This window comes from Dama dama, chromosome 18 (genome assembly GCF_033118175.1).
Source record: "Dama dama isolate Ldn47 chromosome 18, ASM3311817v1, whole genome shotgun sequence".
Classification (NCBI taxonomy): domain Eukaryota; kingdom Metazoa; phylum Chordata; class Mammalia; order Artiodactyla; family Cervidae; genus Dama; species Dama dama.
The window spans coordinates 31201829-31228102 of record NC_083698.1 but is presented as its reverse complement, the minus strand read 5'-3'; the positions used below and the strand labels follow the sequence as shown (position 1 = coordinate 31228102).

The following is a 26274-nucleotide window of genomic DNA, read 5'->3' as shown; positions in this document are numbered from 1 at the left end:
CCCACTCCAGAATTCTTCCCGGGAGAATCCCATGAACATAAGAGCCTGGCAGGCTACAGCCCGTGGGGTTGCAACGAGTCGGGCACGGCTGAGCGACTGAGCACAGCGCGGCATATGCTGAGCACGCAGGAGAGGCATCCCTGCAGCCTGAGGACAAGCCTCTTGAGTGCGGTCAGCTGGACCCGTGTGCCTTCGATGCCCTCTGAGGGGGCTACCTGCCATCTCCACCTCTTCCTGCCTCCCAGTCATGGATTCCACGTTTCAGGACTCTGGATGTGGGGAGAGAGAAATGAGCTTCTGTGGCAGCCTCCCGCATGGACTGGGAAGCCACGTGTCACCCACAAGCTCTCACTTGCCCCGAGAGAAAGTGCAGGATGAGATCTCTCTGGCCCTGGGCTGTGTCCCCTGGGGGCGGGGTGGTGCAAGTCAAGGGAAGCTGCACCTCGCGCTCTCTCAGCGCATCCAAACTCACAGTTTTGGGCTCCAAAGGTGGGCTGAGACTTCTCTTCTGGAAGCCCGGACTTCTCAAAGGCGCTCTGGTCTGTGGGTGACTGTTTTAGACAGGGTTTTCCAGGGGCTACTGGACCAAGGCTGGGGAGGGGGGTGCGGGCTGCTCGAGCCAGTTCATGGGCTGTTTCAGGGTCCAGCCAGAGCCCAAGCTGTATCCCTGTTAGTCACCTTGTGGGGAAGCAAGACTCCTCTCAGGTCCCCTTGGCACAGGAGGCCACAGCTCCCAGAGGTGCTTCTGTTCGTGGTTCAATGCCAAACTACTCTCGCTGAGGGCAAAACAAAGGACGTCTTATTCTGCCACAAGGCTGACGTCACTATTCAAGGGTTTGTCGTTTTAATCTGCATTGCTTTGAGACCGTGCACTTTCTTCCTCCTGCATTTCTTCCTTGGGAATTTCTGGACCATGTTCTCTTCCCATTTTTCCTTGGAGGTGATGGCATTTTTGTTCCTTTTAAAATTCTTCGTGTTTTCAGGATACCAATTGTTCATAATAAATATGGCAAATATTGCTCCCCGCTTGTGCCTTTCAGTCATGTTTATAGTGCTTTTTGGCTTGTCTTTTCGTAGTCAGAGCACCATTTTCTGTTGTATTTAAACTTATGGCACATTTTAATCATCTGCCACCAGAAGGATCAATTTGGAAGAGATCAGTTTACTGGGAAGAGTGATTCAATATCAAAACAGAAGAAGACTTTTATTGTTAAAAGTGCAAAAAGGAACTTCTTGGTGGTCCAGTGGCTAAGACTCCATGCTCCCAAGACAAAGGGGCCTGGGTTTGATCCCTTATCTGAGAACTGGATCCCACATGCCGTAACTAAGAGTGTGAATGCTGCGAACAGAGATCCCACATGCTGCAGTGAAGATGGAAGGTCCCATATGCTGCAACTGAGACCCAGCGCAGCCAAATAAATACATACAAATATTTTTCAAAAGTACAAAAATGAAAATTCTGTAAAAGCCCTTTATAAGAACAAAGCAACAGTCACCATACATGACAGTATATGCTTCACAGCTGTCCATCCTCTGCCCCATTTCAGCCCCTACAATCCTGTACTGATATATGTGACTAGTCTGAGAGTCAGCATAATGTGGAAATACAGGAATCAGCAGGATCAAGTTCAAGAAGAACAAAGCCATATGGCTTTGTAGAACCCAATGTGAAAAGACATGTACAACAGGAATTAATACACGGTTTAACCATTCTTACAAAATTAATGGGAGTTTTTAAAGAATCCCTTTTTTTTAAGTGCAGAAATGATCTTCAATAGTCCAAGTGAGAGATGACAGATTCACAGGCACTTCAGACAAGATGACTCCAGTCATATAAAAGTTTACTTTTATTATAGGCACTATATGCAAACATTCAGTACTTTTTGCTACTTCTATAATCTTTTAGCAGGGTAGTCAGTTACAGTCCGAATAAGAAAATATAAACAAAAATTTATACACTTTATTAACAAAATCTACTTTGAATGATTCTATAACCTTTCTAATGCCATCGAACTCACTGTTTTATGCCCATCGATGATGCTTCTTTCTGTTCTTTCAATTATAAAGTCTCTGAAGACCCAAAGTGGGATGGATCTTCCATTGCGGCAGGAAATGTTGAATAAGTAACTCTACATCGTTTCTCTGGTAAGTGTTTGCTTTTTAATTTTGACTAAATGCCACATTTTAACACAAATACTGTAAGACACTATTTAACAGCTTACACGGTCATGGCTCACTAGCGCTTCGTTCCGGCCTGGACGCTGACCATGGTGAAATAGATGCCTTTCTGTGCCAGCAGCTGCTGGTGCGTGCCGTGCTCCTTGATTCTGCCATTCTGAAACACCACGATCATGTCTGCGTTCTGGATGGTGGACAGGCGGTGAGCGATCACGATGCAGGTGCGGCCTTCTCGGGCTTTGTCCAGGGCTTCTTGGACAACCTGTTCAATAATCACACAAATTACCTCTGGTCAGGATAATCCTCCCCCTTGAATTCCTCCTTCCTAACAAGCCTCACCGTTAATGTATTCAATGATAAGTGCTCCTTTAACAGTGTCAGTGGAAAATAATACATATTTTACAAAGCAAGGGATCTGTTATACTGGAAGATACTGAATCCTAGTTTGGGTTAGTTCTCAGGTAGGGGCTATCTCCAAATTGTGACTATAAATACAGCCCCTGTGATCATTTAAAAGCATTCAGTGGTGGGCTTAGCCACGCAGCATCCTTCTGGTCTAGCAATACAGTTAAGTCAGGAAGCCTAGGCACGGGCCAAACACAGCTTCTTTGAAATAATTCTCAGTACAACATTATAAAATAACTATATTCCAATAAAAGATTTTTTTAAAAAAATCTCAGAATGAGTTCATCATTCAGATACCTGAATACTCAGCTTTTTCTCAAACTAAAAACAATAGCTAGTATTTACCTTAAGGAACAACCAGGTTTAAACATTTTTCTGTGCTTCCACTTTTTTATATAGTTGTTGAGGAGATGCTGTCAGGAGAGATGGGACCATGCCTCCTGAATGCAGCTTCTTGGATCAATACAAAATGATCCAGGGCTATTTTTTGGAGAACACGTGCTATAAAACTAATCTGTCTCATTTCATCTTAGTTCTCTTGAATGACAGCTACAGAAAGTGTTTAAATTCCACTCAAAGTAACAAAATTTGTTAGCAGCCTGAATTTTGTTCTCTACTGTGGAAGACAGTAGCACAGATTTATACCGTCTAAGGACAGCTGCTTCAACTGTGAATGAGTCCAATTTAAATTCTCACCTTTTCACTTTCTGTGTCCAGAGCCGAGGTAGCTTCATCCAGAAGCAAGATGTGAGGCTGTCTAACAAGGGCGCGAGCTATGGCAATGCGCTGTTTCTGGCCACCAGAGAGCTGAGTTCCTTTGTCCCCTACTCTGGTGTTGTATTTCTGTAAACAGGGTTTTGTTATTATGAAAAGTAGAACTGATAAAGCTGTGAGAAAGAGTCTGCTTGCAGAAAATAGGATAACCACTTCCATATACACAAAAACGTTGAGGTTCAGAAGCTAAGACTGGGTTGATGAGTTTAACAGCAAAAACATAGCTCTAAATGGCAGGATTAATTTCTCTTCTTGAAAACAGACACTTGTGTCTTAAAAATTATGTGTTAGTGTGGACAAATTAACCTGAGGAAGACTACTGTTGCAATGTTAGGCTCTTCAAGCCTTCTGGTTTCATTATATTTGGGACAAAGACTGGTCAGAGGAAGGAAATTTGATTTTAACAGGCTATGCATAATAATATAATTGAAGCTCATTTTATTTATAACCAGTAGGTGATGCCCTCTGCATTATTTCAAAAAGTGAGGAAGGGAAGATTCTTAGAATGCTAACCTTTTGCTGTCTGTTTTTATAAGACTATTTCCAAAGCTTCAACAATTTTAATGGATGCTAAGAAATTCTATTTTGCTATCCAACTTGAAAAACTGAAATCTCCTGATTTACTTTTGTTTTTAGAATTCTCCTGAAATTTTTCACATATTGTTTCCCACAGTAGATAATTAAGTATTAAATATGACGATAAGGACTAGAATTAAATAGTGTTAATAAGTGAGAGCAGAAATGCAATATATAACCTAGAAAACAACATTATCTTTTTCTATTCTCAGATCCTTGGCAGGCTGAAATTTTGTAAACTGTGGGCTCTGATTCTGACATCCAGAGTTTGATTTTAAATCACATCCTACCTCCTACTCTGTTGGTGAGAATGTAAGCTGGTGCAGCCACTATGGAAAACAGTATGGAAATTCCTCAGAAAACTAAAAATAGAATTAGCATGTGATCTAGCAATCCCACTCCTGGTCATACATCCAGACAAAACTCTAACTAAAAAAGATATGCGCACCCCTATGTTCATAGTAGCACTATTCACAATAGCAAGACACGGACCCAATCTAAATATTCACTGACAGATGAATAGTTAACAAAGGTGTGGTACATACATACAATGGAATATCACTCAGCCATAAAAAAGAATGAAATAATACCACTTGCAGCAACGTGGATGCAACTAGAGATTATCATACTAAGTGAAGTCAGTCAGAAAGAGAAAGACAAATATCATAAGCTATCACTTACATGTGCAACCTAAAACATGACACAAATGAACTTAGCCGTGAAGCAGAACAGGCTTGCGGACACAGAGAGCAGACTTGCGGTAGCCAAGGGGAGAGAGGTGGGGGAGGATGGAGTGGGAGGCTGGGGTGAAGCGGAAGTAATTACTATAGACAGGATGGATCCCCAATAAAGTCCCACTGTTTGACACAGAGAACTAAATTTAGCATCCTATAAAAACCATAAGGAAAAAGAATATTAAAAAAGAACGTGTACATATACAGGTAACTGAGTAACTCTGCTGTATGGCAGAACTTAACACAACATTGTAAATCAACTGTACTTCAATTAAAACAAACTCATGTTCTATGCAGGGCTGCCTGTTCTTGCTTGTTATTTCTAGCAACCCGAATTCTGTGGCACTCAACATAGAGCTCTCCACCTGCAGAGGCTGTGAGCAAGCTTGGAGGAGGTTTGGTCAGACGGTTGCAACAGGCCCACCCCAGAGCTGCAGCCCCCGGGGAGCCGATGCACTGAAGTGAGTCCCACGCGGGTGACAGATCCCACTGAGGCAGGTAAACGCAGGACTGTAAACCCTGAGAGAAGGAAACTAGACCAGCCCCGCTGCAGGATGAGGTAAATCCTAGCATGAACTGCAAAGGTGAAGAAGTAGGTCCTTGGACAGAAAGTAGGACTTCAGGGGTTTTGCCTTTTCCTTCCACATGTAGACACTGAGGAAAAGAATTCTGATGTGTACAGGTGTAAAGAGCCCAGAGCCCAGAAACATGGGTCCCTGTGGCAGACAAAGTGAGAGGGGGCAAAATACATTTCATAAGCTGGATGATAATCCCTCTCAGTATTTGCCTTTGTTAACCCCTAGCCCACCGGTTCTCTTAACTGCACCTGCATCAGTTATCACCTGCGGTATTAGAACAGAGACTCCTAGACCCCAGATCCAAGTTTCTGGTACAGCAGGTCTGGGGTAGGGCCTGAAAACCTGCATTTCTCACAAGATCCCAGGTGACACGGAGGTGCTGGCCCATGCCCAGACTAACTGACCTCATCAGTAGTGAAGGAGACTAAAGTTATACATTGAATGTTCCAGCCTTGGGAAGGGCCAATTATCCACAGATGGGCTAGAAGGTAAAGGAGGGGAGAGAGGGGACACTGCTTCTTCCTGGGGGGCTGTGATGTGTGGTGACGGCAGTGATCCAGAGAAGAGCCTCAAGAAAAGGCCGTCTAGGGAGTGGGCTAGGGCCATAGGGCATTGTCATCTTTCCCCACGAGGAGAGGACCTTCTCTGCCGGATTGAAGTTGAGCTTTGTTTTCAGGGGGCAATTCCTTATAATAAAGAACATAACTTGTGATAATGGGGGGCATTAGATAAGACAGGTCTAGTGTATATGTGTTGTCGTGTCTGAGTCTTGCGACCCTGTAGACTGTAGCCCGCCAGGCTCCTTTATCCATGGGATTTTTCCGGGCAAGAATACTGGAGTGGGTTGCCATTACCTTCTCCATACAGTCTGCTGCTGCTGCTAAGTCACTTCAGTCGTGTCCGACTCTGTGCGATCCCACAGACAGCCCACCAGGCTCCCCTGTCCCTGGGATTCTCCAGGCAAGAACACTGGACCGGGTTGCCATTTCCTTCTCCAGACAGTCCAGATGCACTTAAAATATAGCACCTAAGCAGCTTAAGAGAGGATAAGAGGCTCCACTTATCTAACTTCCTAGGAGGAATTCAGAGGGCATCAAAGGGACAACAGCCCAGGGCAGGCTTCAGTATCAGTCCTGCAAGTGGAGCGTGGGGCCCACGGAACGTGCAATGGTGAGAGACAACACCGTACCACGGACACCCCAATAACTCACCCTGCTCAGAGCCTTTTTTCTGAATGGGTCCAGCCCCCTGGCCTGGCCTGACTCCATAGAGAGAGGCTCGAGGCTTGGGGGAGAGCTGCAAGGAGGCGGAGGGAGGAAGGCTGGGAGAGAAATGACGGGGGAGGGTCACGCCTGCTTCTGTGGGCCCCACGCCCTGATGTGGAGGGAAAGGCCCCCCAGACGTGTACTTTTTAGTCAGACTGCTCACAGGGAGTCAGGCAGGTGATTGGGTCAACATGACATAGATGGGGATGGGGAGTTTCGGGTAAACAGGACATAGATGGGGATGGGGAGTGTCATATAAACATGACATGGATGGGGATGGGGAGTGTCATATAAACATGACATGGATGGGGATGGGGAGTGTCATATAAACATGACACGGATGGGGATGGGGAGTGTCATATAAACATGACACGGATGGGGATGGGGAGTGTCATATAAACATGACATGGATGGGGATGGGGAGTGTCATATAAACATGACATGGATGGGGATGGGGAGTGTCAGGTCAACAGGTCATAGATGGGGATGGGGAGTATCATATAAACACGACATGGATGGGAGTGTCATATAAACATGACATAGATGGGGATGGGGAGTGTCGGGTAAACATGACATGGATGGGGATGGGGAGTGTCGGGTAAACACGACATGGATGGGGATGGGAAGTGTCGGGTCAACATGACATGGATGGGGATGGGGAGTGTCGGGTCAACATGACATGGATGGGGAGATGCTTGTCCACAGCAGGGGTGTGTTTTGGTTGCTCATTTCTCTTCACCTTTGGGATCCAGCCCTTTACAAATCACAACCACAGGCTCCCAGGCACCGCATCTGGTGAGAGACTTACGTCTGGCAGCATCTCGATGAAGGGGTGGATGTTGGCCTCCCTGGCCGCGCGCTCAATCTCCTCCTGGGATACGACGCGGCTGTTGTCTCCGTAGGCAATGTTCTCGCCGATGCTGCAGTCAAACAGAATGGGCTCCTGGGACACGATGCCCATGTGTGCTCGCAGCCACTGGACATTCAGGTGCTTTATTTCCTTGCCATCGATTGACTGAAAACAGGAGATCATGGATCAGCCTCAGAACCACAACATTTTTGAATTTAGCAAACTTAATATTGTTATTTCCTATGTTAAGACTGCCAAGTTGTTATGAGACTTTTGTTGTTGCTTTTAGTTGGATTGTCAAGGTTAATTGAATCAGGTTATAATTGCATGCTTTGGGGAACCATCATGTTTCTTCTATTTTAACTCTGGCTTCTGATATATGCATCTGGTAGGCAGAATAATTGCTATCCCTTAGACTGCAAGATCAAATTAGTCAATCTTAAGGGAAATCAACCCTGAATCAACCCCTCACCGCCATTGGAAGGACTGATGCTGAAGATGAAGCTCCAATATTTTGATCATCTGATGTGAAGAACCGACTCACTGGAAACGTCCCTGATGCTGGGAAAGATTGAGGGCAAGAGGAGAAGGGGGTGACAGAGGACAAGATGTTGGATGACATCACCGATGCAATGGAATGAACTTGGGCAAACTTCGGGAGACAGTGAGGACAGGGAGGCCTGGCGTGCTGCAGTCCATGGGGTCGCAAAGTCAGACACAACTCGGGGACTGGACAACAGCAACAAGGCATAATGATGCCCATCTCCTCCATCCAAGATATCCACGCCCTAATTCATGAAGCCTGCTAACGTTATTCACACACAGAGAGAGAATTACGATGGAAGGTTGCTCATTGGCTGACCTCAAGATGAGGAGCTTATCTTGGATGATCCACGTGGACCCAAGATAATCATAAGGGTCCTTAACTGCAGGGGTGGAGGGCAGGAGAGTAGGGGTCACAGCAAAGCAACATGAGGAGGAATCGACCAGTCGTTGCTGGCTTTGAAGATGGAGGAAGGGGCCATGAGCCAGAAAGGATAAGCAAGCAGATTCTCCCTAAGGGCCTCCAGAAGGCGCACAGCCCCGCCGACACCGTGAGGTTCACTTCAGACATCTGACTTCCAGAATCTATAAGATAAATCTATGGTGTTTGACTCTCCTAAACTGGCTGTAATTTGTTGTAGGTAGCAGTCACCAGAAACTAATAACACATATTCTATTTCTGGAATGTATTCTGGCATTCTTTTTTTTTTTTTTCTTAAATAAGATGACTTTTTCATTTTAGTTTTCTGGCCATACCATATGGCACATAGGATCTCAGTTCCCCAACCAGGGGCTGAACCCTAGTTCAACTGGAGTCTTAACCACTGGACCAGCCAGGGAAGTCCCTCATCCTTACTGCTATGCATTGATTTTTCACAGGAAAAGTAGCCACGATTCGATTGTAAATAAGTAACTGCTATGACCACATAACAGGCCTGGAGGTCACATTTCTGATCTGACCTGTTAGTTAGGATCAGGTTTTTGAGGACTCAAATAAAACAGAAGTGAGCATGGGAGGACACCGCTCTCTCTCTAAATAGTTGATCTTAGGAAAGTGAGTTAGTATCTCAGTTTCTTTGCACATAAAATGGGAACGATTATAATCCCTAAACTCCAGAATTGAGGATTAAGTGACGTCAGTATGGACCCCACTGAACACAGTGCTAGGCACAGAGTATGTGAAGGACTGTCTGTGGTTTGGAACAGTGTCTGTGTGATGTACTTGGAACCACAGCAGATGGATAGATGTCTGAGGGGATAAAAGGAAGGACAGACATCTACAGCTTACCCAAAGGAGCAGGAGGGACAGCCCGGCCTTTCTCTAGGAACCTGGTTCCCCTTGTATCACCCTGCAGAAGCCTGGGGCGTGCCCATTACAGCCTCACAGATAAAAACCCTTCCTCTCTGATGGAGATGTATCTGCCCCAAAGATCTACTTTGCAAGAGAATGCTGGCATTCAAGTGAGAACTGCCGTAACCGCTAAAGAAGACATCAGTGACTCAGCTTCAGGCTTTTCTAATACTGATGAGTATATCCTGAGCTATAAATATACTCTGAATCCCATGAGCCTGACTGCACGCCTCTGGGAGACAGCTGGCCAAGGACAGGGAACATACGGGCTTTGCTGCAGGAAGACGGCTTCTATTTGTGAAACTAGCAGGTGCAAGGATGGATGGAAAACACAGCCATGACCTTATTAGTACCAAGCCCAGTTGCCATGGAGACTATTCCAAGCATCTATGCTCTAGGCTTCCTCATGGTGTTAAGTGAAAGTGGCAAGCAGAGGCTGAAGAGAGGAAGGAAAAGCCACACGAGGATGGTTAAAAGCCATATAGCAGGTCATGTTAGACGGGACACTGCGTACTGGAGAAAAGGAGAACTGAGGAAAGAAAAAAAAATTTTTTTTCCCCATACTTATACCCCTAAGGGGCTTACCTGGTGGCTCAGATGGTAAAGAATCTGCCTGTAATGCAGGAGACCCAGGTTCAATCTCTGGGTTGGGAAGATCCCCTGGAGAATGGCAAGTCATTCCAGTATTCTTGCCTGGAGAATTCTATGGACAGAGAAGCCTGGGGGCTACAGTCCATGGGGTTGCAAAGAGTCGGACACAACTGAGCAACTAACACATACACACACGCACACACACATACCGCTAGGGGAAAAAAGACACTGTTTAACTAATATAATCAGGCGAATATGACTGATCCCTGCAAGCGTCAATGAGTCTTTCCATCAGACATATAATAAGATGCTTAGAGCTCCTCATCCCCACACTATACACAGCTACTGCTAACTACTTAAAACTTTTTTGTTTCCTAAAGATCCTTTCTTGAGAGAAAATATGTTTAAAAGTCCAAATGTAAAAAGATCAATGCACATCTTCTTTGGCTGAGGCACGGGTGGTGGTCTGAGGAAGACCAAGGAAATCCAGTGAGTCTGTGAACACTGCTCAAAAGATACTGGCCTAAATGAAAATCTCAAGTAACACACTGGCAGTAACAATGAAAGGCTAAATTAAATGATGAGCCATCCCTATTCTAGACTTAAATCTACTGCCTGATTTCAGTAGCACAATCAAATGTTAAAGATGTATCATTTTCCGGTATGTATTTACTCTGAAATAATCATTTTAGATAAGTTACTGAGCACTGATTATATTATAGGTCCTGTGATTAAGTATATTAAGAGTGCCTCATGCACTCTCTCATTTCATCTTGACAAAACTTGCAAGATAGGTGTGACTTTAATGCCCATTTTACTGATGAGGACATGAGCAGAGTTCGGTCACTTGTGCAAGGTCATATTCTTAGTGACTGAGGGAGCTCAGATCTGCACACTACAGGTTAGATTTTGGCTACACAATGGCTGAGAATTGAAAAATACTTTCTGTCTTCTTTCAAAAGAACAATGTGTCCATCTTAGCCCAGGTACCCAGTGGGTAGCAGCCTGACGACAGGCTTCTAGCTGTGTCCTAAGAGGGAGAGAGGACTCTGATGGTGGTGTGTAGGATAGGCAAGGGGAGAAGGAAAAGGTCAGGGGAAGACTCAAGACTCGAGGGAGTCTCAGTGAAGCTAATGAATGCAAGATTCAAGGACCCTCATCTGCAGGCAAATGCTGGGAGTTAAACAATGTCCTGGGTGAGGGGAGGCCAGGCTTTTCTGGGTAAGCCTTTAGGATAACTTGCCTAAAAAGGAGAGGGATCAGCATCCTTAAGGCTTTAATATTTTGTTGTGAATTTTTTTCATTAGAAGCAAATATTTACTCTTGTGACTAATTCTGTATTCCTAACTTCGGACTCTTTCAAGTATAGTCCCTGAAATTGTACCACTTTCAGGCCCCACAAAACTCAGAACCTCTACTCTCTGAACAATCCCATAGCTTCATTTTCTAAGACTTGCCACAATGTGACCTGAAACTTGCAAAGTTACCAGTTCAGTGGTTCTCAAAGTCTGGTTGGCATCAGAATCATCTGGGAAAGTTTAAAAAATGAAAAGGCTGGGTCCTAATCTTTGTGAGTGAGCCAGGGTGGCTGCATTCTTTGTGAGCTCTCCAGGCCATTTGGACCCACACCAGTCTGAGAACCACCGCTCAGGTCAATGTTGGTAAATGTGACTTGAGGCTTGCTGATGGTCAGGAGGATTTCCTGACCTCAGGGTCAAGTCCTTGCTTCAGTTCTTACAATCAAATGATGCTCCAGCCCCCAGACTCATTTTTTTCTTTTTTCATGGCAGTAAGAACTAATTGCTAATAACCTATTAGCTTAGTCTTTTTCAAGATCACTAACTGATGTTCATAAACAGAACTTGGCATATTTACTAGCCGTTATTGTGGGCACTTCCAGTAAGAAGTCTGGCTGCGGTGTGGCACGTGGCGGAATCTCAAAGCTCCAGTGCAAACACACAGGAGCAGATCACCGTATTCCTCCAACAGATGAGGGCGTTTTGTTTCTGATCCGAGCATCATCACTGTTGTCCGGAGAGGGTTATTCTCCTATGCACTCAGCATTCATTTCCATATTCTTCTGTGTCTGTCCTCTCACCTATCAAGGGACTGGAGGACTAAAATCTATTTCCTAGGCTCCCTTCTGGTGCCAGAAGTAACTGAGGTTCTATCAGTGAGATGACCTGTGCAAAACCTGGAAAACAGAAGCTGTGGTAAACTATCACACGTGTTCCGACACAGAAGAGCTTTTGCAACCGCCAGATTCTGTTCTTGAATCTTTAGGTTCGGAGCAGCTGTGACATGGGCATAAGTTCTGGCAACTTCCTGGCCAGAGTTTTGCTGGGAGCACTGACTTTGACTTCCACTCTTCCAATGATTATGTAAGGACTGAATCCCCCTCATTAAACATGCAGCTGCTTGAAATACCCACAGCACTTGGTTTCCTACAGCAAACCATAACTGATACAGTTCATGTCTTTAATTTTGCTCCGCTGTGTTAATGTATGTGGAGAATAACCATTTATTTCTTTACGTTCTTGTAGTCTGATTATTTTACTGTTTACCATTATTGCTGCTTTGTTATTAACACTTTGTTATTACCAAGAGTTTTTCCCACTACAGTGACTACAAGTGGTTAGCGGGGCAAGGTGGGGAATGAAAGTTTTTGCCTTTCCTAACTGGGTTATAATGAAACAAGTTTGAGAGTCATTATTCTAATTAAATCCACTATTTCAATCAACTTATGCTGCATGTGTGCAAGATTAGTTGCTTTTGTTGTGTCCGACTCTCTGTGACCCCGTGGACAGTAGCCTGCCAGGCTGCTCTGTCCATGGGGATTCTCCAGGCAAGAATGCTGGAGTGGGTTGCCATGCTCTCCTCCAGGAGATCCTCCCGATCCACAGATTGAACTCATGTCTCCTGAGCCTCCTACATTGGCAGGTGGGTTCTTTACCCACCTGGGAAGCCCAACTTATGTTATGCTACATTAGGAACAAATCACTCATCAGCCACAGCTCACATTATCTTTCATCAAACAACATCTCGATTGCACACCCTTATAGCCTTATGCCTCTAGTTCTAGTTTTCCCTTAAGAATCAACTCTAGATCTTTCATCTGTTTAAAAAAAAATTTTGGGCCACGCTGGGTGGCATGTGGGATCTTGGTTCCCCCACTAGGGATCAAACCCACGTCCCCTACATTGGAAGCATGGAGTCTGAACCAATGGACCACTGGAGGAGTCCCAAAGTCTATCTTCTTAAGTCATGGAAGGATATGCCCTAACTCTTCAGTTAAAATCTTTAAGCATCCCCTCTAATTCATTAGAGATTAACATATAACACGCTGCTGAATAAATGCCTCTTAAGGACCATGACCACTGTCTCAGAGTCAACATTTCCTCCTCTGACGGCTTCATTCGCCAGGAAGGTCTTCACTGAGTTCTCTGTCCAAACTTCAATCATGAAACTGAAGCATGAAGTCAGAATTCAGAAAATATGTCATAAGGTAGTGAAAATAAGGAACCGAGCTTAAAGAAGAACAAGTGTACATAACTGTCACAGAATAGACTCACGAAAGGCACAACTGTCTCTGGATACAGTAAGAAATACTTATGATCATTGTGATCACTGTGAGGAAGTGAAAAGAGCCCTCACCTACAGGAGAAAATTCTATTTCCAGTCCATCATTAATGCAAGTAGGACCCACAAGGAGCTGGCGGGCATCAGTCTCACTGTACAAAGCAGGTGTCCGTCCTGGCTGGGCAGCGCCCAGGCCATTCCAGTTGGTGAATATTTGGATGTCACCCCTGAGTATAACCAATAACTCAAGGCCAACATAATAGAAATGTTTTGGTATAAATTTCACTCCTTCCTAATTTGATTCTTTTCTAGTCCCCATTACAGTCATTTAAAAATTCACTATTTGGGGGAGTTCCCTGGCGGTCCAGTGGTTACAACTTTGTAATTTCACTGCAATGGCCCAGGTCCCATCCCTGGTCAGGGAACTAAGATCCCACAAGCTGCACAGTGCGACCAGAAAATAACAATAAAAAATGTCCCTACTCCTTTCACAACTCCTATCTCGTTCCCAGTACCTAGGATAGTCCCTGACAAGCACTCATTGACAGTTTACTGAATGTCCCATGAATAAATCTGACCCTTCACTTATCCTTTTAGTTTAGAAAGAAAAGAGAATCCCTCTATGTTCTTTATCTGTTTCCCAAATTTGTTGATATCGCTTTTTTTTTTTCTTAGAATGTCATCTGAATTTCCTTTCTCCATCAATGGTTTTATCCCATCTTCAGCCATAAAAACGTTCACGAGTCCCCACGATAAACGCCTTCCCTGAGCTCTGCCCCCTCTTACTTTGCTTCCTTCTCCTCTGATCTGCACTAGTCTACACACACTTCGTCTCCGCTCCTGTCCCAACCACACCTCAGCCATGCTCAACGCTTTTCTTCCAGCACCACTTCCCTGAGAAGACTGAAATATCAGAAGCAGCCCATTAACTGCCAAGTCCTCCCATGTCTTCTCAGCCTTCATCTTACCCCGTCTCTCCACGGCATCTGTCACTGGTGACCACCTTCTCCTTGCCATCCCGGCTTCCATCTTGTTTCTCTCAGCACCCCTCCTCTGCCTTTCTGGATTTCCTCCCCCCACCGCCCCCCGGATCCTCTCATGTAAACTGAGACCAAGGGAAGGGGGACAGCAGGTAAAAAGGCTGCTTGCAGAGGAGGGGAGGGTGGTAGAGCTGAGGGAAAGGTTGGACAAATTGGCTGGAACAGTGGACACAGCTCTGAGACTGTATCAAGGAGGTCAGACTTTAAGTGGAATCATTGTTGAAAGGTTTGTAAAGCCATGGCTTATAGTCGAGAATTAAATACATCTAGGCATTAAGAAGACGAAAAATTTGGAATGAGCTGAACAAGAAAGGATGCTCTGAAGGACCTAGAAATTATTATATTAAATGAAGTAATTCAGACAGAGAAAGGCAAATATCATATGCTATCACTCATGTGGAATCTAATTTTTTTAAAAATTATACACATGAACTTTACAAAACAGAAAGAAGACTGTCAGATTTCGAAAACACACTTATGGTTACCAAAGGGGAAACATGTTGGAGAAAGATAAATTAGGAGCTTGGGATTAGCACACACAACCCTCTCTATATAAAACAGCTAACAGACAAGGACCTACTGTTGAGGGAACGCTACTCAATATTGTGTAACAGCCTGTATGGGTGAAGAACCGGAAAAAGAGTGAATATATGTATATGTATAACTGAATTGCTTTGTCGTACACCTGAAACTAACACAACACTGTAAATCAACTACACTCCACAAAAAAATAAAGAAAACAGTGCACTCACCACTGTGCCAGCCAAGGGGTCATAGAACCGCTCCAGGAGCTGGACGACCGTGCTCTTCCCGCAGCCGCTGCTACCCACCAGGGCCAGCGTCTGGCCCTTCTTCACCTCCAGACTCAGCCCCCGAAGCACTGGGATGTCTGGTCGAGTGGGGTAGTTGAACATGACTTCATTAAATGCCACATTTCCTTCCATTGTACTCTAAAATCAGGACAATAACAGTACATTTGATTGTTGCAATCCTGAAAACTGACTTTAGAGCCAACCCTCTGGACTGCCAGGTATCAGAAGGCAGCGATCTTGGATTCCAACCAAGCTTCAGTTGAAACTGCTAGAAAGTAATACAGATCTAAAAGGGGCAGTGTTTCCACAGCATGTCTCATTAACACAATACAGATGTGATAACCCAAAGCTATAACAGAATAACCTACACATAATAAAACCTGATTTGCAGGATTTGTGTATAAAATGGGCAGTATTCCTATATCCCTGTGGCTTTGTTATATAAAAGTACTAGATGTTAACATGTATCAATATTATCAGCATTTATTAAAATGAACCCATGATCAAAAAAGTTTTATTTTACTACCAGCAAGTAAAAGCATAGCTTTTATTAAACTTCCACACAGAATACATTCATTCATCAGTTAGGAGCAGATCACAGAATCAAAACATGAAACTGACCGGCTTTAGGCCTTCTGTGCTGTAGCTGTCGATCAGAGGAATTTTTTCAATGATATTGATGACGTGGGCCGCTGACACCTTGGCCTTGGCATAGTCAGGAGCAAATGAACTGACCTGTCCCACAGCCATGGCACCAAAGACAATAGCTGAGAACACTCTGCCAACAACAAAGACAAAACGCGTCAAGAGTTAACGACTGCAATGCCAAAAGCGTGACACATCTACAACCTGAGAGCGCTGCCTCGACGAATCACAACACGTTAGTAAAAAAATAAAACAACCGCTTCCTTATAAGTTCATATCAGTGTGGCTACCTGATTGCAAAATCACCCCATGCTTCATCTCTCTTTGGGTTTTCACCTTCTTATAATGTGACCTTGCAGCTTCTCCATGGAAGAAGTGGCATTTGTCTTCCTACTCTTGGAATCTGGGTTGGCCTTGGGACTTGCTCTGGCCAACAGGATGTGGTGGAAGTGACGGTTTCCAGCTCCAAGCCTATGATTCAGGGGGCCTTGCGTGCTCCTGTCTCTCTCATTCTGCCACAACCACAACCCCGGCTGGCCTGCTGCAGGACAAGGCACAGACAGAAGAGTGTCGTGTGGGCCCAGCCAACCAGCTCACTGCTCATTGCACACACGCGTGAGCCCAGCTGAGATCTACTCTGCCTAGCCCAGATCAGCAGAACTGCCTGGCTGACCCACAGACTTAAGCGCCAAGAACAAATGTTCACGATTGTACATTCCTGGGGGTAGTAGGTGGCTGTCTTGCAGCAGTATCTGTGGCCATCGATAATGGATACAGGCAGTTTCGCTGGAATTGGATCAGAGTCTTAGAAAACCCGTGACCCATGCAGCAAACAAGAGAGTTCCTTAAACAGCCAGATAGTGTGCTCCTCTCAAGAAGCACTGAGTTCTTTTTGGGTTTTTTTTTGGCCATGCTGCAGCTTCTGAGATCTTAGTTCCCCCTAGGGATTCAAGCCAGGCCACAGTACTGAAAGTAACCGAGTCCTAACCAGTGGACCACCAAGGAAGTGCCTGCATCACCATTCTTAATCTACAACATGAGAATTATAGCAGCTTCAAGTCGGGAAGGACTTCACAGGATGTCAAGTCCAGCTCTCCAAGTTTGTGCCAGGGCACACACCCCAAGCCAGCTCCCACCCTTTGTTTTAGGAAGGAGGAAGTTTGCTGGAGGAAGCCTTTTGTTAAAAAGTTCCTTTTCAAATCAAAGAGAAATGTACATCCTTTTGCCTAATACTGCCCTTCAAAGAATTTGAATTATTATTTAAAAAGACCTTTTCATCTTTGGTAACTCCTTTCACTCCCAACATTCCAGCTGCCCTTCTCTGGACACATTGATCAAAATGTCTTTTTAAACAGTGGGCCTAGAACCGATACAACATTGGGGATCCTCCCAGGATAATACCGTGAGTCCATCAGGTCTGTTTCTTTGGGCTCTATGCCTGAGCTCAAGGAGCACCCAGCGCTGTTTCTAAACACCTCTGAACAAATCACTCAGATGGTTCATGTGGTCTTCTTATCTAGACCTGTGGGATCTTTTTCAAACATAGCTCTTCAGACAGGTCTCCCCTATCTCCTACTCAGAAGACTGATTTTCCGAATCTAACAATCCAAGAGTCAGCAACTTCCATCAGTTGAATACCTTAACCTCAGAGTAAAGCACTAATTTGGATTCTCTGGTGACTCAGACGGTAAAGAGTCGCCTGCAATTTGGGAGACCTGAGTTCAATCACTGGGTCCAGAAGATCCCCTGGAGAAGGAAATGGCAACCCGCTCCAGTATTCTTGCCTGGAAAGTCCCATGGACAGAGAAGCCTGGTGGGCTACAGTCCATAGGATTGCAAAGAGTCGGACACGACTGAGCGACTACACTTTCATTTTCAAAGCAAAAATTATCATATAATTATCTAATCAAAGCACCAATACCAGTGATGCCTGAATACAATCTTTTGGTCATAGTTATAAAGAGCACCCGCATATCCTCTGTCAGATAGAGGTTGAGTTGAAATTTTACAGTCTTCTGTTGGGGTCATCCTGAGAACCTGGAATGCACGCACAAATCGATGTCTAAGCAGGATGTAAATATTATACTGACACATCCTTCCAAGTTTCCGTGATGCTGGTCTAAATGTAAAACTGTGTCACCACGGATTATGGTATGCTATCAAAGGGCAGCTCAGACATGACCAAATCAAGCCACTCAGAAAAATTACACTCACTTTCCACTACCAAACCACATATTTTAGTTTAACTGTATATTCAGTATTTTAGAAGGAAGTCCAGGCCTGTCTTCTGACTCAGGTACAGTCTTCTGCATTTCACGGTGATGAGCCAGATATTCTCACAGAGCTTTCCTTTTTCATTCCTCAATTTCTCCAGCTCTTACCTTCTAATTCCTTTTATCAAGCAAAGCAAATGTATCCTAGAATATTCCAGGGCTCTCAGAACTCAGTGCTCCACATCTATTCTTTAGCTGCCTTGTTCAGAATCTTGTCAAAGGAACCAGGTACTTGACTCTGGTTGAGGCTTCTTCCCAAACACCCAGGCCTGCTGGAAACCCCTTGCTGAATCACAACCCCACCTAGCCATGGATTTGAGAAGGTCAAATGTGTGAGTCAGTACTGGGGAGAAGGGCAGATACCAATTCCCCAAGTGAAATGGGATGCTTTCAGAGTAACACATGGAGACTCAGAGGCAAAATGCCAACTTCTGAATCACCAAAATCTCTTCATGAAGCTTCACAGTAAGGCTTCCTATCCAGGCATGAAGCACATGCACCTTGGTTTCATCTCTACAGCACGAGTGTCAACAGCCCATACTTACAAGAGAACATCCTGAAACTCCATGATGCTCTGAGCTACTAAGTAGGCACCAAACCGGAAACAGCCAGCATAGGAGAAATACATCATTGCCTGGGTGATGGAAAATGTAATTCCAAAGACATGTGCTTTCCTCAAAGAGTTTCTGAAAAGAAGACATTGTGACATTTACTTGACTTTCATTTCTCAGTCCTTAAAACATAATCTTTGATGCGTTAGCAGTAGGGGATGGTGGCATAGCAGACAAAGTGGGTTTCATTTCCAAAACACTAAGTTTGGTCCTCACATCTCCACTTCAATGGAGAACTAACCACACCTCGAAGTGTTGAGGTCAAGGTAAAATAAGCCAAGGACAAGAAGAACAGTTTGTTAGGGGTTAATGCACTCCTTCCCTTTCCCCCCACCTGTGGACATGTAACATGTATATACTCTACACTGAACAAATGCTCAGCACGTGTTGACCCAACACCCATAAGCTGTAGGGACGTGAAGGGCCACGCAGAGGTGCCAGGTGTATTCTTGTCCTTGGGGACTCAGGAGTTGAGTTGGATTATTCATGCAGTGGAAGATTACCTTATAACATGTTACAGCAAGAAAGGAGGAGGCACTAATCCTCTAGGGGGTTTAGGGAAGGTGCCACCAGGCAGTTAACAGTGTGGTTTTGAGCCACATGGAACTGGGTGATGTGGGCGCAGACTTGTGAGTGGGCCTGTTTCAAGCACGGCAGCTCAGCTTCTGTTTCGAGTACTGGGATTTAAACAATTTTTTTCCTAAAAAAGGCTCTACTATAAGACCCAAATCTGCTCCTTTCATTGTATAAGGAACAAGAGAGTCAAAGAGGTCAGGCCTGCTCGTATCCAGGTCACTTTTTAGAGCACTCACGATGAGTTCATTAAAAGACAAAGGGTCTGCACTGGAGACAGGTAAAGAGAAGAAGGAAGGGAGGGTGTCCTCAGGAAGCACCACCCCCTCAAGCCTCACAGACGCCCCAAATTTCATGTTCCACAAAGAAGTCATTCCCAGCAGGGTAATGTGGTAGGGTCATCACACAAATACAGGGTCAGAGGCATTCTCAATATCCTCACTCCCTCCTCCACCCTCAGATACCTGCTCTCATAGGTTCTACCTCAGAGACATTCTTGCCTTAGGTCAGGTCCTGTGATTCCTCTCTTGGAGAATTACAACTGCTTCCCAATTGGTTCCCTTCTAAAAGTCTCTCCACTTACTCCCTACCTTCTGGTCAAAGTAATTTTCCTGAAAACAAACCTGATGATTGAAAAACTCCCCATACTCCCCTCCTACTAGTCAGTGGCTATTACCTGTATGGTACCTGCAAACTCTGGGCATACATATATTCAAACCTCTCCTCCCGAGTCAAAGAAACAACAGTCCGGAAATTTTCTATCGCTTCAGTGGCAATCTGCAACAGAGAACACTCCGTCACTAAAGGTACAAAAGTCAACAGTGGCAATGAGTTGGAATTCCACTGAAGAGATTAATATTACATATTAAACAATATTTATTATGACCTCCGAGTTTCTTTGTTATGGAAAGAGATACTAGTATGTTATCAAACTGAGTTTTAGATCTGGAAAGAACATGAGCTAATTTAAACTCCTCTCTGCAGAAAGAGATTCTCAAGTGCAACAGATGAAGGCCCTTACCTAAAGCCACATAGCTTAACTGGAGCAAAAGTAACCTGAGAACTCAGTATTTTACCTCTATTGAAGTGCTCTTTTTTCTATGATGGTCACATTTTAAGTTCATAATTATTATATATAAATTATTATAATATCATTATAATTGCTATTATTAAAAATATGTAATATTTATATTTTTCTCTGCATAACTGTCATTTGAGACAACTAGAGAATATTTGGAAAATACTAAAAAGATAAAGAAGGTAATGAAAAGTTACATATTGGTGTATTTTACATAATAGCTTACATGCTGTTTGTTATTTTCTAAAAATATACCTGTTTAACAAAATTGGACTGAAGTTCTATGTTTGGCTTTACAGCCTTATTTTTTACTTTAACAAATATCAAAAGCCTTTTCCAAGGATGTTAAATATATATATTAACAATGGGTTGTTTAAAGGGCCCCTGAAAAAAGCTTTTACTGAACAAAGTTTTCAATTCTTATTAAAAAGAATGCTGTGAAAACATCCTTGCACATTTATGTCCCTATTAAATTATTCTCTTAGACATTCTTAAAAGTGAATTAACAAGATCAAAGAAAATAAACTAATTTTTAAGGAGTATAGCATATATTAACAATTTGTTTTCCAGAAAGTTTCTATCATTTGATTATGTTTTAGTTGAAAGTTTACTTCCAACAAGGCTATCTCATTAGGACAAGTACACCATTACCACCTTTTAGAGTCTGGGTAAAAAGGCTATAGAAAATACAGAAAACACCAGTGTACAATACAAAATGATATTTCAGCCTGCTTCAGTGTGGGACCTTAAAACATCTCTCTGTCTTGTTCTCCTCATCTATAAAATGAGGATAGACAAGAGGGTCTCTGAAGTCCCTTTTAACTCTAATTTTAAGACAAATAATTTTTAGATTGTAAGTCTAAATTATAAATCACTAAGAGAAATTACCCATATTAGGATGTTCTTCCTTTCTCTGGCCTCTTCCTGGTCAGAACTGACTCTAATACAGGCAAATTCAATTATATGAGAGTGATTTATGGCACAAAAATCAAAAATCCAAAATCTCACTTATTCTTTACTGAATCCTACACCAATACCTAACTTCAAAGATAATAGTGAATATTTGATAGGACATTGTTGGTTTTAATGACTAATGTGAAAGAAGAAAGAAATTAATACCATGTTCTTAAAAACAAAAAAAGTATTTTAAAAATAAAGTTAAAAATATTATATTCTATCTCAATTACAGGAAAAAAATTGTTAAAAATTCAAACATATGGAGGCTAAATAACACGCTTCTGAATAACCAACAAATCATAGAAGAAATCAAAAAGGAAATCAAAATATGCATAGAAATGAATGAAAATGAAAACACAACAACCCAAAACCTATGGGACACTGTAAAAGCAGTGCTAAGGGGAAGGTTCATAGCATTACAGGCTTACATCAAGAAACAAGAAAAAAGTCAAATAAATAACCTAACTCTACACCTAAAGCAATTAGAGAAGGAAGAAATGAAGAACCCCAGGGTTAGTAGAAGGAAAGAAATCTTAAAAATTAGGGCAGAAATAAATGCAAAAGAAACTAAAGAGACCATAGCAAAAATCAACAAAGCTAAAAGCTGGGTTTTTGAAAAAATAAACAAAATTGACAAACCATTAGCGAGACTCATTAAGAAACAAAGAGAGAAGAACCAAACTAACAAAATTAGAAATGAAAATGGAGAGATCACAACAGACAACACTGAAATACAAAGGATCGTAAGAGACTACTACCAGCAGCTCTATGCCAATAAAATGGAAAACTTGGAAGAAATGGACAAGTTCTTAGAAAAGTATAACTTTCCAAAACTGAACCAGGAAGAAATAGAAGATCTTAACAGAGCCATCACAAGCACGGAAATTGAAATTGTAATCAGAAATCTTCCAGGAAACAAAAGCCCAGGACCAGATGGCTTCACAGCTGAATTCTACCGAAAATTTAGAGAAGAGCTAACACCTATCTTACTCAAACTCTTCTAGAAAATTCCGGAAGAAGGTAAACTTCCAAACTCATTCTATGAGGCCACCATCACCCTAATTCCAAAACCAAAGATGCCACAAAAGAAGAAAACTACAGGCCAATATCACTGATGAACATAGATGCAAAAATCCTTAACAAAATTCTGGCAAACAGAATCCAACAACATATTAAAAAAATCATACACCATGACCAAGTGGGCTTTATCCCAGGAATGCAAGGATTCTTTAATATCCACAAATCAATCAATGTAATACACCACATTAACAAATTGAAAGATAAAAACCATATGATTATCTCAATAGATGCAGAGAAAGCCTTTGACAAAATTCAACACTCATTTATGATTAAAACTCTCCAGAAAGCAGGAATAGAAGGAACATACCTCAACATAATAAAAGCTATATATGACAAATCCACAGCAAGCATTACCCTCAATGGTGAAAAATTGAAAGCATTTCCCCTAAAATCAGGAACAAGACAAGGGTGCCCACTCTCACCACTACTATTCAACATAGTTTTGGAAGTTTTGGCCACAGCAATCAGAGCAGAAAAAGAAGTAAAAGGAAACCAGATAGGAAAAGAAGAAGTGAAACTCTCACTGTTGGCAGATGACATGATCCTCTACATAGAAAACCCTAAAGACTCTTCCAGAAAATTATTAGAGCTAATCAATGAATATAGTAAAGTTGCAGGATATAAAATTAACACACAGAAATCCCTTGCATTCCTATACACTAACAATGAAAAAACAGAAAGAGAAATTAAGGAAACAATACCATTCACCATTGCAACAAAAAGAATAAAATACTTAGGAGTATATCTACTTAAAGAAACAAAAGACCTATACATAGAAAACTATAAAACACCGATGAAAGAAATCAAAGAGGACACAAACAGATGGAGAAACATACCGTGTTCATGGATTGGAAGAATCAATATTGTCAAAATGGCTATACTACCCAAAGCAATCTATAGATTCAATGCAATCCCTATCAAGCTACCAACGGTATTTTTCACAGAACTAGAACAAATAATTGCACAATTTGTATGGAAATACAAAAAACCTCGAATAGCCAAAGTAATCTTGAGAAAGAAGAATGGAACTGGAGGAATCAACCTGCCTGACTTCAGACTCTACTACAAAGCCACAGTCATCAAGACAGTATGGTACTGGCACAAAGACAGAAATATAGATCAATGGAACAGAATAGAAAGCCCAGAGATAAATCCACGGACCTATGGACACCTTATCTTTGACAAAGGAGGCAAGGATATACAATGGAAAAAAGACAACCTCTTCAACAAGTGGTGCTGGGAAAGCTGGTCAACCACTTGTAAAAGAATGAAACTAGAACACTTTCTAACACCATACACAAAAATAAACTCAAAATGGATTAAAGATCTAAATGTAAGACCAGAAACTCTAAAACTCCTAGAGGAGAACATAGGCAAAACACTCTCCGACATTAACCACAGCAAGATCCTCTATGACCCACCTCCCAGAATATTGGAAATAAAAGCAAAACTAAACAAATGGGACCTAATGAAACTTAAAAGCTTTTGCACAACAAAGGAAACTATAAGCAAGGTGAAAAGACAGCCCTCAGATTGGGAGAAAATAATAGCAAATGAAGAAACAGACAAAGGATTAATCTCAAAAATATACAAGCAACTCCTGAAGCTCAATTCCAGAAAAATAAATGACCCAATCAAAAAATGGGCCAAAGAACTAAACAGACATTTCTCCAAAGAAGATATACAGATGGCTAACAAACACATGAAAAGATGCTCTACATCACTCATTATCAGAGAAATGCAAATCAAAACCACAGTGAGGTACCATTACACGCCAGTCAGGATGGCTGCTATCCAAAAGTCTACAAGCAATAAATGCTGGAGAGGGTGTGGAGAAAAGGGAACCCTCTTACACTGTTGGTGGGAATGCAAACTAGTACAGCCGCTAGGGAGAACAGTGTGGAGATTTCTTAAAAAACTGGAAATAGAACTGCCATATGACCCAGCAATCCCACTTCTGGGCATACACACTGAGGAAACCAGATCTGAAAGAGACACGTGCACCCCAATGTTCATCGCAGCACTGTTTATAACAGCCAGGACATGGAAGCAACCTAGATGCCCATCAGCAGACGAATGGATAAGGAAGCTGTGGTACATATACACCATGGAATATTACTCAGCCATTAAAAAGAATTCATTTGAATCAGTTCTAATGAGATGGATGAAACTGGAGCCCATTATACAGACTGAAGTAAGCCAGAAAGATAAAGATCATTACAGCGTACTAACACATATATATGGAATTTAGAAAGATGGTAATGATAACCCTATATGCAAAACAGAAAAAGAGACACAGAAACACAGAACAGACTTTTGGACTCTGTGGGAGAAGGTGAGGGTGGGATGTTTCGAGAGAACAGCATGTATATTATCTATAGTGAAACATGAGACAAGCACTCGGGCCTGGTGCACTGGGAAGACCCAGAGGAATCGGGTAGAGAGGGAGGTGGGAGGGGGGGATAGGGATGGGGAATACATGTAACTCCATGGCTAATTCATGTCAACGTAAGACAAAACCCACTGCAATGTTGTGAAGTAATTAGCCTCCAACCAATAAAAATAAATGAAAAAAAAAAATTATATTCTGACCCAGCAGGCCAACAAGACTGAACTAAGTTTACCATAAGCTACTAACAAATACAGGGAAATGTCCAGATTCAATTTATGTTAGAATATTTTATGCAATTATTTACATATTATAAAAATTATACTTATTTTAGAAATACTAACAGTGAAGAAAGCAAAAAGTTAGAGGAAAAAATTCATCTCCAGTCAAACCCTCAGAGATAATTGGTGGTAGAAATATTTTCATTTATGAGGCTTCAAACAAAGAAAAGACGCTTTTTGTGCATTAGTTAAGAAAATTCAGCAAACTTTAAAACTGTCTGCTGAAAAAAAACAGACCTTACTGTGAATTTCAATGTAATGATTTTAAGAAATATTTATTTTCTAGGCACATTTTTTCTAACGCCAGTGAGTATTGTTTGGTTTGTAACGTCATCACTTTATAGAGTGTGTGGAGAGCCCCATAAAAGTGAGAGTTCACGAGTTACACACCTTGAATAGTGAGTAAAACAATATAATCACTGCACAATCTTCATCTTGTCACAAAGAAGAAATTAGGAAAAGGCTTAATTAGTATTCTGCATCCTCACAGCTTCATTTACTCCAAATTTTACATAGAGACCCAGTAACCACTATGAGAAGAGAGAAGTTGTAATTCAAGAGGAGGAAATCAATAGCATTGGATTTCCCTCAGAAGTCATCATGTACTCAATAATTTTTAGGAATGCAAAAAATATGCATAGGTTTCCTGAAAAACCTCACACTTCTTTTCCTACCCTTGTAGCAACTCAAGTGTGATTACAATTTTCTTTATAAAAAAGAAAAAGCATCTATTCTACAAAAATGTTCATTCGTGAATAATGTAACAGAAATCAATGAAGCAGAGATCACGAGCAGTGTAGAGGTTTTAAGAGCTGGCTCTGACATCACACAGTCCTGCTCTGCACTGCTGGACCTGCTCTGTCCTAAGGGAAACCAACAGATATGATACTGGTCCCCACCTTAGTAGGGAAGACGGCCATTAATCATAAACAAGTGGGAAAGAAACATCAAGTGCTGAAAAGTGTTAGCAATAAACTCGAATGTCAAGAGAGACCTCTCAGAAGAGCTATGAAGACCAGAGGGAACCAGCTTGGAGTTTTCTAGGAACTGAAAGAAGGCCCGTGAGGCCAGGGCAGGGTGGATGAGGGAGACAGCAGTGCAAGATAGGGTC

The 26274-nt window shown here is 42.5% G+C and overlaps 1 protein-coding gene across 2 annotated transcripts in view; it reads right to left on the bottom strand.

Annotated features, from left to right (window-relative positions):
* Nucleotides 1-1824: 1824 nt before the first annotated feature.
* Nucleotides 1825-26274, bottom strand: part of LOC133072159 (ATP-dependent translocase ABCB1) — a 99896-nt gene continuing 75446 nt past the window's right edge. For both annotated transcript variants that reach the window (XM_061165111.1, XM_061165113.1), the window contains 7 exons: nucleotides 20055-20155; nucleotides 18740-18880; nucleotides 15898-16054; nucleotides 15217-15414; nucleotides 7319-7525; nucleotides 3280-3426; nucleotides 1825-2440 (listed from right to left, as the gene is read on the bottom strand). In XM_061165111.1, the coding sequence (XP_061021094.1) occupies nucleotides 2237-2440; nucleotides 3280-3426; nucleotides 7319-7525; nucleotides 15217-15414; nucleotides 15898-16054; nucleotides 18740-18880; nucleotides 20055-20155 (1155 nt within the window). In that variant the 3' untranslated portion in view covers nucleotides 1825-2236. The remainder of the gene's footprint in view (nucleotides 2441-3279; nucleotides 3427-7318; nucleotides 7526-15216; nucleotides 15415-15897; nucleotides 16055-18739; nucleotides 18881-20054; nucleotides 20156-26274) is intronic.